The sequence below is a fragment of the Elaeis guineensis genome, chromosome 2, assembly GCF_000442705.2.
Source record: "Elaeis guineensis isolate ETL-2024a chromosome 2, EG11, whole genome shotgun sequence".
NCBI classification, from domain to species: domain Eukaryota; kingdom Viridiplantae; phylum Streptophyta; class Magnoliopsida; order Arecales; family Arecaceae; genus Elaeis; species Elaeis guineensis.
In genome coordinates, this window is record NC_025994.2 from 61,561,087 (window position 1) to 61,579,988 (window position 18,902).

At 33.5% G+C, this 18,902-nt stretch overlaps 1 protein-coding gene across 1 annotated transcript in view; it reads left to right on the top strand.

The window, feature by feature from the left end:
- Window positions 1-7,389: 7,389 nt before the first annotated feature.
- LOC105034476 (uncharacterized) overlaps window positions 7,390-18,902 on the top strand; it is a 75,060-nt gene continuing 63,547 nt past the window's right edge. The window contains exons 1-3 of the mRNA XM_073251787.1: window positions 7,390-7,534; window positions 7,616-7,824; window positions 12,968-13,335. Of these exons, the coding sequence (XP_073107888.1) occupies window positions 7,710-7,824; window positions 12,968-13,335 (483 nt within the window). The 5' untranslated portion in view covers window positions 7,390-7,534; window positions 7,616-7,709. The remainder of the gene's footprint in view (window positions 7,535-7,615; window positions 7,825-12,967; window positions 13,336-18,902) is intronic.

Below are 18,902 nucleotides of genomic sequence, written 5' to 3' on the forward strand. Positions count from 1 at the left end.
CGATCATATAAATAAAAATAGGGTCAACAAGAGATAATTCTCGAGGTCAATGATTGTAAATCATTGTCAACCTGTCAATCCTATCTTTTTAGTAAGATGATCAAGTCACCTTTTGCTGAAAAAGATGAACGAGCCAATGATATTCTGAATCTAATACATACTGATATATTGGATCTATGAACATATTTATCATAAATTTAAATTATTTAAAATATTCAAATAATTTTATAATAAGGTAGAGAAACAAACTAGAAAGAGCATTGAAACTCTTCGATCAGACCAAAGAGGAGAATGCCCTTCATGTAAGTTTTGACATATCTAAAAGAGAATAGGATTCTCTCCTATAGGAATCGATTTTGTTAGACATAGTTCAATCCATAATGAGATTTAAAAGTCTACCAGTCTTCTTTTAGGGTTATGCTCTTAAGACTGCTTGTTATGTTCTGAACTGGATTCCAAATTAATCAGTTACAAAGACTCTATATGAGATATAGACTAGGCATAAGCTAATACTTTCTTACCTTGGAGTTTGGGAGTGTTTATTTTATGTCAAGCATTACAGACAGATTAGCTTGGATCTTAGTCCTATATATATTATTTTATAGGGTAACCTCAAAGAATCTAGGAGATATAACTTCTATCTTGCTAAAGAATAAAAGTTGTTCGATATTCTTTTCAGAAAAAGTGTATCTTGGTGAAGGTACTGATGCCTTTAATATGAAACTTATGAAGTTTGACAGGTAGAAGAACCGACACAATCTAGTAAATCCATAGAACCAGATTTGATTAGATCAAACCCAGAACCCATTGTAAAAGTACCTTGAAGGAGATCTGGTAGAGTACCACGTTCGTCGGATAGAGACTTCGATTTCTAGATCTGGGATGTGATCCTATTGAACTCGATAAGAACAATAAAGATTGATCATCTACATAGATGCCATGCAGAGGTCCAACTCCGATTAATGGCTTGGAGCCATAGAGTCTAAAATGAAGTTTATAAAGATCAATGGTGTATGTACATTCATTGATTCACTCGAGGGTAAAGCCTATAGAGTATAAGTGGATCTTTAATAGGATCAGAGTAGCACAGACGAGAAGATGAAGATCTACAAAGCTCATCTGGTGGCCTAAAGATATTGTCAATATTATGGTATTGATCATAACGAGATATTTTCTCTTATGGTAATGCTAAATATTTCAGAGTTGGAACATGTATTTTGATAAGTGATCAAAACACATGGCTTCGTTAAGAATGAAGAAGAACCCTGCAAATACATATGGGTTGATAGTTTTGTGAGTGTATTTTCTATTTTGTATGTGAATAAAATTCTATTAATCGAAAATGACATTCCTTACATTACAGGGAATAAAGGTTTCGCTATTATCATTATTTTTCATAAAGAATTTGAAAAAAGCATCTCTCATCCTAGTGATGAAGATCTATAGAGATAGATCTAAGAGGCTTTCCTAATCCAACATACATAGGATATCTATGAGTAGAATTTATTCTATCATGAACACCATGTATGAGATCGGATATGGTATACTCACTAGGATAGTGAGTAGATACTTACAAGATCCGAATGAGAATCACTAGAAGGTCATCTTTAAGTATTTGAGAAATACTAAGGATCAGTTACTCGATTATGGAAAATCTAACTTAAAAACTTATAGAGTGTGACTTCAGTTTTTAGTTGGACATAATAATAGCAACAATGTATCAAAATACATCTTTATCCTAAATAATGGAGCAATCTGCTGGAAAGATTTCAAGCAGAGCAATATAGCTAAATTCAATTGCGAGGCAAAATGCATTACAGTATTCGATGCTTGCAAGAAAGCTATGTGATTGTACAGGTTCACTAGCAAGCTAGGAGTGGTACCCTCCGATGATGGTCCTGCTATATTGTACAGGACCAGAGTCATAACTCATGCCAAAGAGCCAAAGTTCCATTAGCTTACCAGGCATTTTGCATCGCTACCACCTTATTCGAAAAATCTGTTAAGGTGACGTCGAACTTTAGAAAATCGATAAAAAAGAGAACTTGACCAACCCATTTACTAAAGCCTCAGTATCTAAGAGTTTTGAGATGATAAATCGAAGATAGATATGTGATACTATACTGATTGACTTTAATCCAAGTAGAAGTTGTTGGAAAATATGTCCTAAAGCCAATCGTGTGACGATTGTGCTAACTATAATTGTATATAAATTGATAAATAATAAAAGTTATTTGACATTCTTCATCACAAAGATACATCTTCTAACGAATTTCTATATTGTGATGAAGTCTTTAGGACTATTTTGATCAATAAAGGAGGATTTATCATAGAGTCCTTAAATTGGTTTGCGACCAAACGATACGCTATTATTAGGACGATAGCGATATCAAGTGTAGGTCGTTATGTGCCATATGTGTTGGTTGTCCTCGTAACCAAATAGTATGGAGATATTGGTATGGCATGTAGGTGAGATGTAGGAGTACATCGTCACTGAACGTGACCAACTACGGAGTACTCTATTGTCAAGGGTAGCTCGTGAAGGGTTGGGTATAAGTGTTCCTTCGATCTGAGATCATCTTGGTAACTTGCAAGCAACTCACTGTATTTTGGTGTCGGACTAACTTAGTTTTTAATTCAGTGATAAAAAATTTTTGGATACAGTCAAGTACTTGTCAAGTCGGTGTATGAGTCAAGATGGGATTGACCTCTCTGAATTATTAGGAGATATGCATCAGGGTATTTCAATTTAGCAAAATCTAGGTCCGGATAATCTATGTGATAGATTTGAAAAAGATTAAAATATAATGTGGATGATTTATCTAGAATTAATAGTTAAATCCTATGTTGTCCTCGAGTATTAGGGTCAAAGGGATGAATTATACGATAACCATACGTCAATAGGTTCTTGAATGTTGCTTCGTCTTCATTCAACCTATCTGGACGTCGGATCATCATTGCTAGATGGTTACATCGATTGATTTAAAAAGTTATTCCTATACTACCAGCTTAAGTTCGAACCTATGGGGTCACACTCAAAAGAAGTTTCTGATTGATCATGTGGCTGATCAACGATTGAGAATCGTTCAAGGACTTAATCGTCAATTCGATTGATGATTAACTTTATGCAAAAGTTATAATAAATTAATTCACCAAGTATTAATGAATTAATAGAGAATTAATAAGTAATTAAATTATTGATTAGTTCAATTTGATTGAACAAAGAAGATTAAATAATATCTAATTGAATTAGATTCAATTAGGTTTGACCCGATTAGATTATGAGATGATCTAATCGCTAAGGAAGAATTATCACTAATTTGATCAAAATTTTGGTTCAATCAATTTTTAATTTTATTAAATTTTTATTAAAAATTTATAAATTTAATTAGATTAGATTTTGTATATTTTATTTAGGCTAAACCAGATGTGATTTGGTTTAGATTCAAATAAGAAAATTAAGAGTCCTTATTGGAATAGGACTCTTCTCCCTTGCGCCAACACAGCTTGCATGCCATATATCTCTACACACAAAATTATTTTGTGTGAGATTTTTTCACATCAAAGACTCATTTTCCTTTTCTATCTCACATCTAAATCTGAATTAGTTTTGATAAAAGAAAGATTCTGAAATTGAATTTCAATATATTCCTTATCAAGAGAATCTATTCTCATCCAGATCAACCTCTTCATGCCAACAAATTTTTTTCTCCTTATATGTATAATATTTTTAGGAGATTTTTTATAAGAGATTAGCTAGAGAATTGAATTATTATAAAAAAATATGAAAAGGGGCATCCCATATTTTTTTGCAATATTTTGGGATGTGAAATTATGAAAGGAGGCAGAATCCTGTAAGAGTTCAGGATCACTAAGACTCTTCACCCTACCTCCTTACACGTCTATAAAAGAGGCTTTTGTGGTTTTTTTTTATATGTGTAAGATACCAGAAGAGAGCTCTTCACATGATAAAAGTTTGGGTATGGTTCATAACGTGAAAAATAGAGAGGAGGGTCCTCTCTCTTAAGGTGTGCGCAAAAATCTGAATTTCAGATTTTTGGTTCTAAAAGTTTGCGAAGAGAGAATAAATTAAAAAAAAATTATTTTCTTCTCTATCTTTTTTTTACCTCTTCATCTCCTCCAGAACCATCTTCAACCTCTAAAAAAATTTTAGAAATTTGAAGAAAGGATCCAAATCAATCAAGAAGAAGGTCTTCGTGCGAGCTAGCACTCCCGAGAAGACCGATCAGATCGAGGCTTCGAATAGATTTTTCATAGAGATCGGATGCGTGTGCGGCTATGAGCAACCAGCAAAGATCCTCTCCACCATATCTCTTAGCAGCGGAGATCGTCGATCCACGATCAGGTATGGAGTTCTGAAATCAGATTAGAAGTAGATGTGATCTACTGCTCACATGCATGCATGCTGATTTTATCTTCAGTATTTTTCAGATTTTATATGCAACATAACATATCATAGATCTTAGAGTAGGTTGATTTGATGATTAGATCATATGCATGTTTGATTAATTTGATTAATCTAATGGTCTTCTACTGTAATATTTCGAAAAAGTTTTGAAATACATGCATGAAATCACCTATGTTCTCCAACACCTTCCAAAGTCTATCCACCTCGTCCAGCCATCCTCTGATATTGTGGAGTTTCGATCGAATAGCAACAGCAAACTCTAGCTGTACATGCTCTTATTTCGGTGGCTCCATTATCATAAGTAATATTATCTTCTCCATTCATTTCTTTTGATTTTTTGCACTTTTTTCACCACTTCTCCTAGTTTCTCTCCTTTGTTCGTGCCAGAATGATAAGATCACCTCCATCCCTCACTTTTTTCTCCTCATTCTTTCTTTCCTCCTCTTTTCCCCCATCCCTCATTTGTTCTCTCTAATTGATTCCAAAACGACAATACCTTCTTTCTCATCTCCATCCAACCTTCTTTTTGGTCCAAAATGAGTCTTTTTTTCAACTTTTTTTGGGAAAAACCAACCTTAAAAAAAAATATTTGCTTTACATTCATTGCTCTTTTTTTATCTACTAAAAAAATATTTAAGCAACTGCCAAATAAAAATCAACTTACAATTCCCAAAAAAAAGAGCCTTTAGCTCTTTTCAATCTTCTTCTATCATCTATTTTTATCTTCATTTATCTGAATTACTATTCTCACTTCATTTTTTTATGGATTTGTTTTTCATTTTATTTTTTAAATGCTTTAGAAGCCGATCGCAATATAAGAGAGTTCTTCATCCATCATTTTTTTTTTACTTGGTAAAAAAAATTAAAATTATTTTTTCCACTACTCAAGAGTAATTTAGTATAAAATTCTTGAAAAAATAGGTGGGGCATGCCTCCTCAAGCAACATGTGTCCCACTATACCCCTTTTGACCACCACCTATTTCTTTTTTGGGGGGAGGGAGGGAGATGAGATATGGAAGGCTACTGCTTCCTAACAACAACCCTTGATGTATACCTCTTAGCAAGAAAAAAGAAGAGATGAAGGAAACTAGGAGCCTAAAGGTGCCTAGAGAGGATGCCAAGAATTGCATAGGTCGTAACATCTCTTCCAAGGATGCTAAATAACCGAGGGAATGTATCTTGGTACGCTTGATAAACATTCTCTATTAATTAATGGGCTTACAAGGCAAGGCAAAGGCAAACGGTTTGACCTTTATCCTCCATTCCTTCACTTGAATATGACCTTCTATCTTAGCGAGCGTACAATGCCATGGCAAAGGTTCTAACTTCTACCCCCTTCTCTCCAATAGCATTTTGACACATGTCCGATAGCCATAGGTAGGTTATTAATTGAGGAAGGTATGAGTATATTTTTTTTTTTTTTGAGAAAATGGAGGAAGTAAGATGCTTCCACCAACGATTAATGTATTAATTAAAATAGTAATAGTAAGTTGTAAGAATGGAAATGCACACACTAGGATGTGGTCTTGTCAGATGGTGTTGTGAACCAAAGCCCATTACAATAACCCCTCCCCATTATGACTTGAAAAACCTATGATAGAAGGATTATTTATAGGCCTATTATGAAGAATATGTACAGGCCTATTGTAGATCTATAGAGAGTTCTTTACAAACTATACTAGGAAAGCCGTTGGAACTCCCGTGCACTTCTTTTGGCCATTTAAGCGATACTTTGCATTGAGCCTCTGATCGCTGGTGGCCAATCCTGCTTCTTTTACCTTCAAAGAAAATATTAGACAATAATCCTCACTCAATATAAAGGTTCAGATAGAGGACATTAGATGATATTCCTCACTCATTATAAAGATTCAGAAGTAGGAGATAGTAGAGTTTTTTGCTACCACCTACTATGGTTGAAAGGCGATTTACAGGATTAAGCAGCGGCAGATAATAGATCAAAATCCATAATGATACTTTTTCATGCTGAGAAACCCTATCTGGTCGTGAAGAATAGCACTTCAGCGTTTACTTCCCATTCAGAAAATGGATTTAAAGGAGTGCTCTAGTTGGTCCCATCAGAATAGAGGTTTGAAAGTCCTAGGTCTACAAAAAAGTTGTTTAATTTTTTTATTTTTTGTTTTTGCTGTCCATTTTTTTTAGCAGAGAGATAACTGTTTTTTTGACTTTTGAATTTTTTTTTGAAGTACAATTATTAAACTATATCTCAATGTGACTGTTCAGCTTTTTACTTCTTTTCTTTTTTTTCCTCTCTTCTCCTTGTTTAGCCGAGTTCTTTTTTTCCTCTTCTCCTTCCTCAATCAAGTGCTATGACACTAGATAACTAAGTATGCTAACAGGCGATACGACACCAATAGCATGTTACATTTGGAAAAGGGACATGTGTAACGTTCTGGCAACGACTGAACTCTTCTTTAGTATTGTAAAAATAGATATTATTATCAAAAATAGAATCTATAACTAAATAAATCTGGTTTAACATAATTATTAATTGGATTAGCCATTTGAACTATTTTAAAATTTTTACATAGGTTATTGATATACTTATATAGTTTTTATTAAATTAAATTTTTAGAACTTCAATTCTCAAGATTTAAAGTTTAAGAACATGATTTTTCAAAATCTTCAATTAATTTAATTAATTATTAAAATTTTATTTTTTTAAATAAAAAATATTAATTTTAAGAACATAAATATGTTTTATAGTTAATTATTTTCAGAAACATAAACATAATGATGGTGGTGGTAACTTGGTGGCAAGGGTGCCAAACAATATGATGAAAATAACAATAGCAATGACAATAATGATAAAAACAATGGTTCAGTAGTAAATTTTTATTTTCCAAATAATACAAGTGATTTGAAAATAAAAGGTAGAAACAATGGCAAAGGTTTTTTATTTTTTTGTTTTTGTGTTTTTTTGTTTTTAAAATAAAAAACAAGTAATAGGAGCGACACCTGACGAGCAGATTAGGATTTGGATTCACCATCGAAGTTCGATATAGATCAACCATTTAGGGTTCGAATTGCTCGAGTCCCTCTCCTCCCATTCGATCACTCTCGTTCTCCGCTCCCACGGCGCTAACGTATGCCCTCTTCTCCCTCCTCTCGTTCTCCTCCGATACCCCTCTCGTCTTGGAATAACCTTTTCCTTCTTGGGGATCCAGGGTACCAAATCGGGTTCCCATCGGCATGTAATCAACTCGCTTCATAAACGAAGAAAACGAAACCTTATCGAAATCCAATTCCAAGAGAGGAGAGATGGCGAGCAACAACGGAGAACCGAGCTCTGCCCCGCAGATGGACAGATGGTACAACATCAGATTGGGCTCCTCCTTCAAGGATCCTTCCTCCACCAAATTCTGCACGCTTCGATGTGAGTTGTCGCATCCGAATCTCATGGAAAAAACAACAGATTGATATTTATGATTATCTTTTCCTTTTCCTCTCCAGGATTCTGTTGGAAATTATGTATCTTTGTTGGTTTTCGTAGATGAATTCTTATAGACGAATAATTATTTCTTTGTTGGATTTCGCGTGAAATTTTGGCATCAAACTGTATGACTCTGAGGTAATTCTTATAAAAATGTCTGTTTTGCTGTGGATTCTCCTGGATCAACTGCTCCTGTTGCGCTCTGCATGAACTTGCATCTACTTCTTGGGTCATGGAATGTCGGTTTCTGTTTGATTGGTTCCTTTGATAGATTTATGGTTAACATAAACAAATACATAGGTAAAACAATTTATCTCTTGTATTCTATTATCAGGATTATTTTACAATTTTGCCAGGAAAAAACCTTGGTGTGATGAGAAAAGGGAGAAAATGAATAATATACTAGTTGTGCAATTAAGACATGATAAGATGAACCTGATGCAAATATTGGAAAGTGGTATTACTCATATTCATTTTGTTTTAGCTGGTCAAACTTTGTCATATTTAGCTTCCTCTTTTAATGGTCAAATGATGGTAACATGGACAAACCTTTCTGGAGCATTACATTTCAGATATCAATGATGTGGTTCTTCTGATAATTCTGGGCAGACATATCAAACCACCCTTAACAGGTCAAAAATATTAAGTCTTATGCAGTTATGTTTACTGATACAACATTGCTAGTCTCATTTCAATTCATGGTATTTGCTACTTAATGATGTTTGACCAAATTCAACCGAATTAGTGAAGTAGTTTCTTTTTCTTGTTGTTGCTTAAGGTGGTGAAGAACTGCACAGATGCCTTTTGAAACCTGACTAAACGCCATATTTAGATGCTTGAGTTCATGAGGGATTCTGAGGGGAGATTTGTCTGCATGAAGATATGTCATAACCATGTCCCATTAGTCAGATTCTTCGTGTCTTCACTCTTTGCTAGCATTGAATTAGATAACTTCTATTTCTTTTTGTACTTTGATGGATAAATTTGGAATTTAACTATCTACAAAATTACGTTGGCTTTGCATCATTATATGTTAGGTGTTAGCACCCTTTCCAAATTTTGTAAAGTTTTTGCAACTTGCAAGATTGGGATGTTAGTGAGCTGAGTCAAACTACTTCCCAGACTTGAGTTTTTTTATACAATGTTTGTGGAACTAGTTTGTCTGCTGCCTATTTAAAACTATGGATATGTTTGACTTGGGCTAGGCCAGTTGAGATCTCTACCCGAGGCAGCAGTATATTGTGTATGAGAGGAGGAAGGATGAAAATATGGAAGAGGAACGAGGGTTCAGTTCATGTAGATTTTGAGTTCTTCCCTATTATGGAGTTTCCCAGACTCCTAGTCCACTTAGAAGTCTGATAGCACACCATTATAAGGATTTGATCAGTCTTCTTGAGAAGTGGGATCTGCCCAGAACTAGGCATTTTGTCCTTTATATATTTTTGGTAGATATATTGCTTTTTTTTAAATAGTTCATTTCTTAAGTTTTCTTTCCTTCTGTTTGTTTCTAACATGTTCTAATTGTAGGATTACTATTTCATTAGTGGTGAAATACTTAAAAGAGAAATTTTAAGGGATTTCCACCCCATGGTAAAACCAAAGCACCTCTTCTCTTCTTTGACTAGAATTCAGTCTCTCAGATGTTTTAGCATTTAAAATAGGTTATTACAGTCTTGTTATGAAGAGTCCTTCTCCATCCTTTCGTAACAGTTTCATGGCGATGACTAAGGTTTGGGAACCTGGTTTCAATCTTGGTTTTGCTTAATTTAATTAGCTTTAGTCCAGTGGCTTTGGCTCCAATTTCAATGGTTTTGGACTAAAATTCAAAAAGCATACACAAAGTCAAATAAATTAGGAGAAAATTAGAATGAAAATATAAGTCCAGTCAAAAGTTAGAGTTTTAACAAGTGATTTCATGTTGAGGTAGTCAAGATTTTTTTTTAAAAAAAATAATTTGATAAAATCATGTTTGCAGCATAATATATCTGAATATTTCCCTTGGAAAAGGAAACAAATCTTCTAATATCTCATGTGAAAGGGGCTGAGGCTAGCCTTAGCGACTGAACTCTTACTCTCACATGGAGCCCTGCATGGGGAGTCAAGGTAAAAACAAAATGTATCTTTCTTTTGGTTCATCTCCTTAAATTCTGCATGGGAACTATTATAGTTCAAACGAGGATTGTGACATACTCTCTTCTTCAACTTGAATTTAATAGGAAACTAAAACAGTCTCCTCTATAATTTAAATAGGAAAGTGCAGATTTGGTTTCATGCATAATTCACTTTTAACTTTTCTGGTTCCCCCCTTTGATATGGAGGATCGCACTCGTGTTATCTTTGCAGAAGGACTCTAAATCTGTGTTTGGTTGGATTTATGAGAGGGAGGATGGAAAAGGTTGGAAGGATAAATGGCCTCCATCCACTATTTGGTTTAAAAAAAAATTTAGAAAGGATGGATGAAAAAGAGGAATTGCCCATTCATCTTGGCCCACCAATTTATATCCTTCCAATTATTGTCCATCTATCCTGCTCTATCTATTTGTATTCTCCGAAATTTGAAGGATGCAAGGAAGGATAGATGGACCATGTGAGGGATACATTTTTGTATTAACAAAATTATCCCTCATTAATCTTTTTTGACAAAACTATAATGCTTCTTAACTTTTTTATTTATATTGTTTATATATATATTTTTTATTTCATCTATACTATTAAATTTTATTACTAATTATTTTAATTTTATTATATAATTTTCATAATTATAATAAATAATTAGAGTTGACTTCTGTTTTTATATTTTATATTTTTAATTAATATTTATATAAAATTAATTAACTATTTAAATTAAATTATAAATACATATAAATAAATTAATTCATTAATAATTAATTTATAAAATTATTTATTTAATTAAATTAAGTTAAAATTAAAAATTTATGTAATTTTTGTATAATTATGAATTATAAAGATTATAAGTTTATATATTGTTACTTCTTTAGTATAAATAAGTCTTGTAAATTAACAATAATAATATTTTTTATCAAAGGGTGGTATAATAAAAATGTCATACAAATATCATCCATCTTACCTTTCATTTCTCTTATACTAAATAGAGCGGGACATCATTCCCATCCATCCATGTTTCACGATAAATGAGAGGATGGATGGACACCAAATATATGAGAGGATGGATGGATCTTCCATCCATTCTCACCGTCATCCATCTTTCCTCCTTTACCCATCCTTTGTACTAAATAGAGGGTAATTGCTGTATCTTCGATGATCAAGACCATCCATCATGGAGATGGACAATCTAGCATGTGATCTTTGTATTATTCTATATCACCTGTATTGCACATGTCAAGATCAATTCTTCTTTCTTTTTTTTTTTCTTCTTTGCAATCTAATACTTGACATTTTGAGATCCCTATGAGATTGAGTTTTATTTTTTGGGGCTTTATGAAATGTAATGCTGCAATGTATTCAAATCTTCTCAAAACTTGCAGTGCTTAATTTAGGTGAACTGCTTCAATGTATTACAGAAATGAAGACAATAAAAGGGCATAAATAACTCATGTATACTATGAATATGGAGAAAGATGAATTGCACCTTGGGCAAGGAAGCACTGCCGCCATAATACCATCTTCCTTGACCCTTACTAAAACCATGTCTTAGCCATCTGCCTTGGGGCTATAAAGTTTTCCAACCCCATTCCTACTCCACCATGCAATTAAAGTCCCCTTCTTCAGTGGGAACTGCAGACGAGATCACAAGACTTGTCTATGTTGGTGGCATGGATCAATATCGCAAGAGGGTTACTTGTTAGTTCTGGAAGTGCTTTTGTTTCCTCTCAAACCTTACCCTGTCCTCTTCCTAGCTTGCTTTTCTACCTGCATTGCCTTTGGCCCTGTTACGTTTTTGCAGTGATGGGTCTTCATTTTCATTTTTATTCTTTTAGTGGTGGTTGCATGAGTGGCAGGGGGTAGGGAGAGGAGAGGCGGAACAAAGGGAGGGAGAAGAGGTTTAAAAATATGAGCTCTTCTTTTTTTAAAAAGAAAAATTCAGAAGACGAGATCTGAGCCATCTATATTTGAATCTGTTGGTGGAAAATTCAGGAGTATTTGTGGCCAAATAACATTTATAGCAACTCAAAATAACTCTCATTCTCTCTTACAAATATAACACATCTTCAGTCCACTTCTCTCTCATGTCAAATGGTGACATCTAAAACTCACTTATCAAGAGCCCAGTTTTGCATAAATTTTTGTAACAACTTGCAGTTCCATGCAACCAGATGGAGAGAATAGGAAGGCGTCATTTTTTTTTTTTTTTTGGATGTCAAACATTTTGCAGCATGTCTTTGCTATGTTAGGCATCAGCACTATGGTAGCATATCTTTGCTATGTTAGCCATCAGCACTATGGTAAATCATGTTCATAGTAACTTACTAGTTGCTCTTGTTTGAACCCAATTGTATATATTTTAAACTTGGCTAAATTATAAAGTGGACTCCAATGGACTCCAAGCTAGTAGACTAACTGAAAGAATCTCTGAGGCATCAATTTCATTATTATTGTTATTTAGTGACTTGTTAAAGAGCATCCTGTTGTTTTGTAAGAATAGGGATGACAAACCCTCTGCTTGCTTCTATGTATGGTTTCTTAATTTGCGTGTGGAAAACGAGAAAAGGCCTTCCTTTTTTGGAGTAATGTCTTGTAAGCTGCACACTCTTGATTGTACCAAAATTTGAGTGTTCTTTTATCAAGAAAGCATTCCAACACTTGCTCCTCGATGGTACAATGATTTTCTCTAGAGCTGGTGCTTGTCAGATTGGTATATGATTGGATGCTGATGGAATGCCTGCTCATGGATCACCAGATTGTGTTCTTTAGGTTTATGATTGTGTTTTTATTTAACCTTACATATGAGTGGCCACTTTAGTGTCGTCCAGAGTTGCCTCAGTTTTTCTATTTTATCAAACAATATAAAGTTCTAGAACTTCTTGATTTCTACAGTTGCTTCCACATAGCATAATTCTAGAGTCAACACATTAAAATTGGGTCTATGGCTCTCTGAAATTTACAGATGAATTTAAGCCAGCCTCAATTGATAAAAGCCAAGCGGGATCACTGCATAAGAGTAAGGAGAACAGGGTCACTGTGGAATTCCACAACAATCAGCCTGGGAAGCCAAAGGTGACCTTCGAGGGAAGCAGTGAAGACTGCAAGGACAATGATGGGGTCTTATTTTTTGATGGGGAGACCTTTCGGTTAGAGAGATTACATCGTGCTGTGAAGAGATTGAGGCATGTTCGGCTGCCTGGGGAGTCTGCTGCTGCAGCTAATATGATATCTGCAGCTTCAACTGGAACAAGCATAGAGTCTCGTTCTCCTCCACTTGGAAAGATTGCAAAACCACAGACATTGGGCAAAAATATAATGCATTCAGTGCCTGTAAGTTCTATTCTACTACTGAAACTAAGTTATAATTGCTAATTCATTTACTTTATTAGTTGTTTATAGTTGTCTTTGTACTAGCATTACATATAGTTGTAGAATGAGAACCTAACATGGTGAAAGCATATGAACTACATTATTGTCTTTTTTTTTGTTATTTAGAAAAATATTAGAATAAACATTTTTATCTGCAGATTTCATGTCTTCGTCATAATTGGCTGACTAGACATGCTATATGCATGCATGCATGTTTTTTGCTTTTCATTAACAATATCCATGACAAGAGTGGATTTAACTTTGTGTTATAGCCTGCAGATGATCCAGCCTTGTCGTTTATAAAGGGCAGTCTCATGCTATTATTTACTGCATACTAGCAGATGGTAGCCTATTTTTCCTGTAGCTAATGATAAAGACAATAGTAAAAACTTGACTGCACCAAACAGGCAAATCATATGCAACTATGACATGACTTTTAAGCTTAATTCCATGTGTATCAAGTTGGCGTATAATTTTTATCATTCATTTCTTGACATGTTAAGCACCTGACAGACTATTCACCTACTAGGTAAATAGTATGATTTGATTATTGGGCTTCATGTGGAAGCAATGATTTTATTTGATACTTCTCTTGTGGGGGAGATGTCCCTGGTTTGAACTGGATGGTGGCCTTTTCATTTTTTTTCACCAAAAAAAAAAATTCTTATATCCGATCAATTGTCAGTCTGCAATGTACATTTTTGAAGATGACAAATGGCAATGCTGTATCAAGTATTTATCTTGAAATGAAATCAATGATACAACAAACAAAGTGAAAGGCAAGGGAGAAGGTTCTTTAGGCTGCTTTATAAGCCAGTAGAATGCAATGAACCCAAATTAAAGCTAGAAGAAAAAAAAATGAAGATGAGTATTTTGTCTGCTAGAAGGAAAATGTTTAGTATATCACTCATTATTGTTTCTGTAGAAGGGTAGAAAGCAAACAACTGGGACATGATGCAAAAGACTCTTTGCAAAATTGGAAATATAGAAGAAAGGTTGTCCACATGCAGTTCATCTCTCATTTATGCTTGGATTGTTTATTTAGGTTTCACTAGCTTAAATCTGACCTGGTCAAGGATTTCATATTATTTTTTTAAAAAAATATTGTCAACAATTGATGCATTCCTGGTCTCATGTCTAACTCTAAAAGCAGCCTGCTTACTTTTTGTCTGCTTCCGCTGCCCATTTATCCGGTTTGGTCCTCATTGGGTTGACCTACATTTGAGCTAGCTTGTGGCTACTTGTGAGCTCAAATTGAGCTTCTGATGTGCAATTTAGTTTGAATATTCATGTTTGAGTTTGTCTTCACCGTGCTCGTGTTCTGAATAGGCAGACTAAAACTTAAGAGAGATATATTAATGTTCTGTATGGATGTCTAAAATATTCCTATCTTCTGAAATTCAACATCTGATAAAGTTCAATTTCAGCATCTGTATTGATGTCTAAAAGCTATCTAAATACTCTTGCCAAATTAGTTTAGTTGAACTCAGATATCGCCGGAGTCTGAAGATTGAAGTATCTGTTATCAGTGCCAGAAGGAAACCGTCTTATAATTATATCATGGTTCAGATGAAAATATTTTGCTGAAGCATCAGTTCAGCCATCACTTTTGCAAAACACTTGGTTTGGTGAAGATCACTAGGGTCAAAATGCTGAACACCTGGCTGCTTTAAATGGTATTTTAGCTTTATGTTATCTCTGTCTAGTTTAGTTGATAGGCTATTAGGTTTTGGCTTGACCTTGTCCATCTGCCAAAGCTGACACAATTTAATAAACATTTAGTAGTTGCTTGATGAAGCCCTAGGTGAGAAGAAGACTGTTATTTTTTCTGTGCTGATGACATTAGATCTGAATTTGTCTTTGTTTTTTTTTTTTTTTTTTTTTGCTGAAAACAGTAGGAAAGTATAACTTTTTCTGATTGTCATCAGATTAATTATGTGCTCTTTGAAAACCCTTTCATGGCTAAAGACAGAAGAAGTTCTATGTAGTAGGACTCTATAATGAGCTTGGGTAAGACTTTCTCCCTAAGAAATAATAAATAGAAGCAAACAAAATATTCTTGAGATTCGAAAAACAGTAAAACTCATCTCTCTATCAAACGAATGTAGAAATCCATCATGTTCCATTCAAAACACCATTTTAATGTTTTAAAATCTTTTTTACCCAACCTAGACCTAAAGTAGGACCTGGAAACACTAATCTATTCTAAAATAAGACTTCAACGAAATCCTGCAGAGGTACAGCCCTAGAATTAAGAAGGAAAATTGGAAATCAAATATAAGATATCCAATTCACTTCTTCTCATACTAAAAGTAAAGAAAAAATAATTGAAAATAAATAAAGTAAACCTAAAACCAATTGAAACCTAGACTTTGTCATTACTGGGTGGCCACAATTTATTCCTATGCCGCTCTCCCCTTTAGAAGAGGCAATCTCTATATCAGTGATGAAAATTTATTATGAATTAGGTATAAAAGCATGAATTATCAATGGATAAACATGCTATGTTGTCATCTATTAGCCTTAAAACCATTTGATCATTATGAAAGTTATGAACTGACAAAACCGATATGATTTGTCATACTGATTTTATGAATTCTTAAACTCTATTTTTCTACTATAAAAAATAAAATTTTAATATGAAAAGGAACACTTTTCTGAAAATGAAAAGTTCCCATCAGGTTTATCATACAACCATTTGAATATATCTTTTATTTCTATTGGAGAAATTGATAGCTTGAAGGAATCAAAGGTATTTTATTTTCTCACGTGTATGATGAATAGCGATTAATGATTTCATACTGATCAGTGAAGTATTCAATTCCTTACATAGAGCAACCTGTGGAAAATTCTGTGGCACAGAACAATATTTAATAAACATGTGTTTGCTTTAAACAATGGCTAAAAGCAAAAGATATTGAAGGTTTCATAGCATACAACAGTGCTAAGAAAGATGCAAAAGGTTGGTAAGGCTAATTACATAACCTATGAAACCTTCTATGATAGATTGGGTTCAAAGAAGGAAAGGATGAAATTTATAAAATAGCTAAAGCTAGAGAAACGAGCTGATCAAATTAGATTATTGAAAGTGAGGATGATAGGATACTGTTGAAAGATGAGAAAATTAAAGAAAAATAGATATAATATAAAAAATTGTTAAACAGGGTTTTTACCAAAGAAATCTTTATTGGAAACTACAGTCAGGGAGAATTCAAGTTTCTATTTGTATGATTCATAAAAGAGAAAAGGAAATAGTTTTGAAAATAATGAAAAAAATTAAGGCATCAGGACCAGATGAAATATCTATTGAGGTTCAGAAAACCATGGAAGATATTGGGTTTGATTAGCTTACTAATCTATCTAATGAAGTTATGAGAACTAATAAAGTACCAGATATCCTTCTTCACAACCACCATCCATGTTAATTTAGATCTTCCTCTTCTTTTGTTACAACCTTCAACACAAAGTAAAATACCTCTCCTTGCAAGAGCCTCCTCAAATTTTCGTTGTATATACCCATACCATCACAATCAATTTTCCATCTCTTTATTAAGCAAAGATGGTGTAGATTAAGAAAATTGATTAATAAATGAGATGGTATCTGTCTGCAAGAACAAAGATGATGTACAAAATTGTTCCACTATGAATTATGGAAAAGTAATATTGGATAAAGATTAAGAAAAATAAATCTATTTCAGATAACTAAGTTGGATTTATGCTTGAAAAATTGATAATGGGGGCATTTATATAATTGATAGAAAAATATAGCAAAAGGGGAAAAGTCTACATCTTGTCTTACTAATTTAGAGAATGCTTATGATAGGGTGCCAAGAAAAGTTACTTGGTAGGCTTTAAGAAGGAAGGGTATACATAAACAATATATTGAAATAATTGAGAACATGTATGATAGGGCAATAATATATATTAGTAGTTGCTGTAGTACAATTTTTTTTCCATTTACCATTGACTTACATCAAGGATCAGCATTAAGCCTGCAAGTTTTCATAGCTAATTTTCAGGAAAACGTACCATCATGTACATTATTTGCGGATGATGCTAGTATTGATTGATTAAAAGAAAACTAGATACATACTAAATTAGACATATGGAGGACCACTTTAGAGGATAAGGGTTTAGAAATTAATACAACATAAGCACAGTATATGGAATGTAAATTTAGTGAGAATGGAAACAAAGATGTAACATCAATTAAGATTGATGAACAAGAGATGCTACTAAGTGACCGATTTCATTGTTTAGGATCTATTATACAGAATAATAGGGAGATATATGAAGATATGTAAAAGAACTAGAGCTGGTTGGACGAGGTGTACAAGTGCATCTGAAATAATATTGGTAATTGTATACCTTAATGACCAGAGAAAATTTATTATTGAATACTATTGAGTATTATTGAGTATTATTTTGGGGCACAAAGAAAGTATATGGATATATTGGGTGTGGCGAAAATGAAAATGTTAAGATGGATGTATGGTAAAACTAGAAAAAATAGATTAAGAAATGAATATATTAAAGAGCTATAAGAGTTGCACAAATTAAAGACAAAGTGATGGAAAATCGATTGAGCTGGTATGTATTAAAAAAGATAGATTAAGAAAAGAATATATTAAAGGAGATATAGTAGTTGTACAAATTAAAGACAAAGTGATGGAAAATTGATTGAGAAAGTATAGATATATACGATGAAAATTTTAAGGAGACTTTTAAGGAGAGGTACTTCAGTTTGTATTGAAGGTTCTAACAAAAGAAGAGAGATCTAAATTAACATGGATGGATGTTGTGAAGAAGGATATGGAGAAACTTAGAATAACATCAGAAGTGGGTCTGTAGGAGTACTTAGTGAATGAAGATTCATAAAGCCAATCCCAAGCAGTTGGGAAATGGCTAGATGATTATGAATAATATTTAGTAAAAAAGAAAAAAAAAAAGAAAAAGACAAATATCCTTATTTTTGGTCTAATTGTTCTTTATCCTTGTTCATGTAAGTCTTTTTTTCTCCGCTTCTTGCTATAAATATAAACTAGCTTTTCTAAGATCAGATGTAGTTTAGATATACATCTTAGTAAGGATCCTAAGGGTTATTGCTTTTGCACAAAGATATATATCTTCCATATAACATTCATCCTTTTTGTCAGAAAATATCTACCACTCATACAAAGGTAATTTTTGTCATCCTTCTATTTTGGTGGTAATGCAGGTTGAGGTAGAACGAATTGATATTGGTGAGCCAGAAAGCCAGGTACATCTTGCAGTTTTATACTATCTATTTCTCTCACTTACTATGTGTGTATCTTTTGATAAGACATTTATTAGTAAAAATACCATCAACGAATTTGGGGAATCATCAATCCAAGTTTAAATCTTCAACAAGCACTGCATGCGGTGCCAATATATGGTGCTGCTTCTTGTCTGATCTTCTAACAGGAAAGTGCATGCATTTTTGAAAGATTTTCTTAGGGATTGTGCATCTTGAAGAGTTAAGCTTATGACCAAGAAGTCTTTATGTG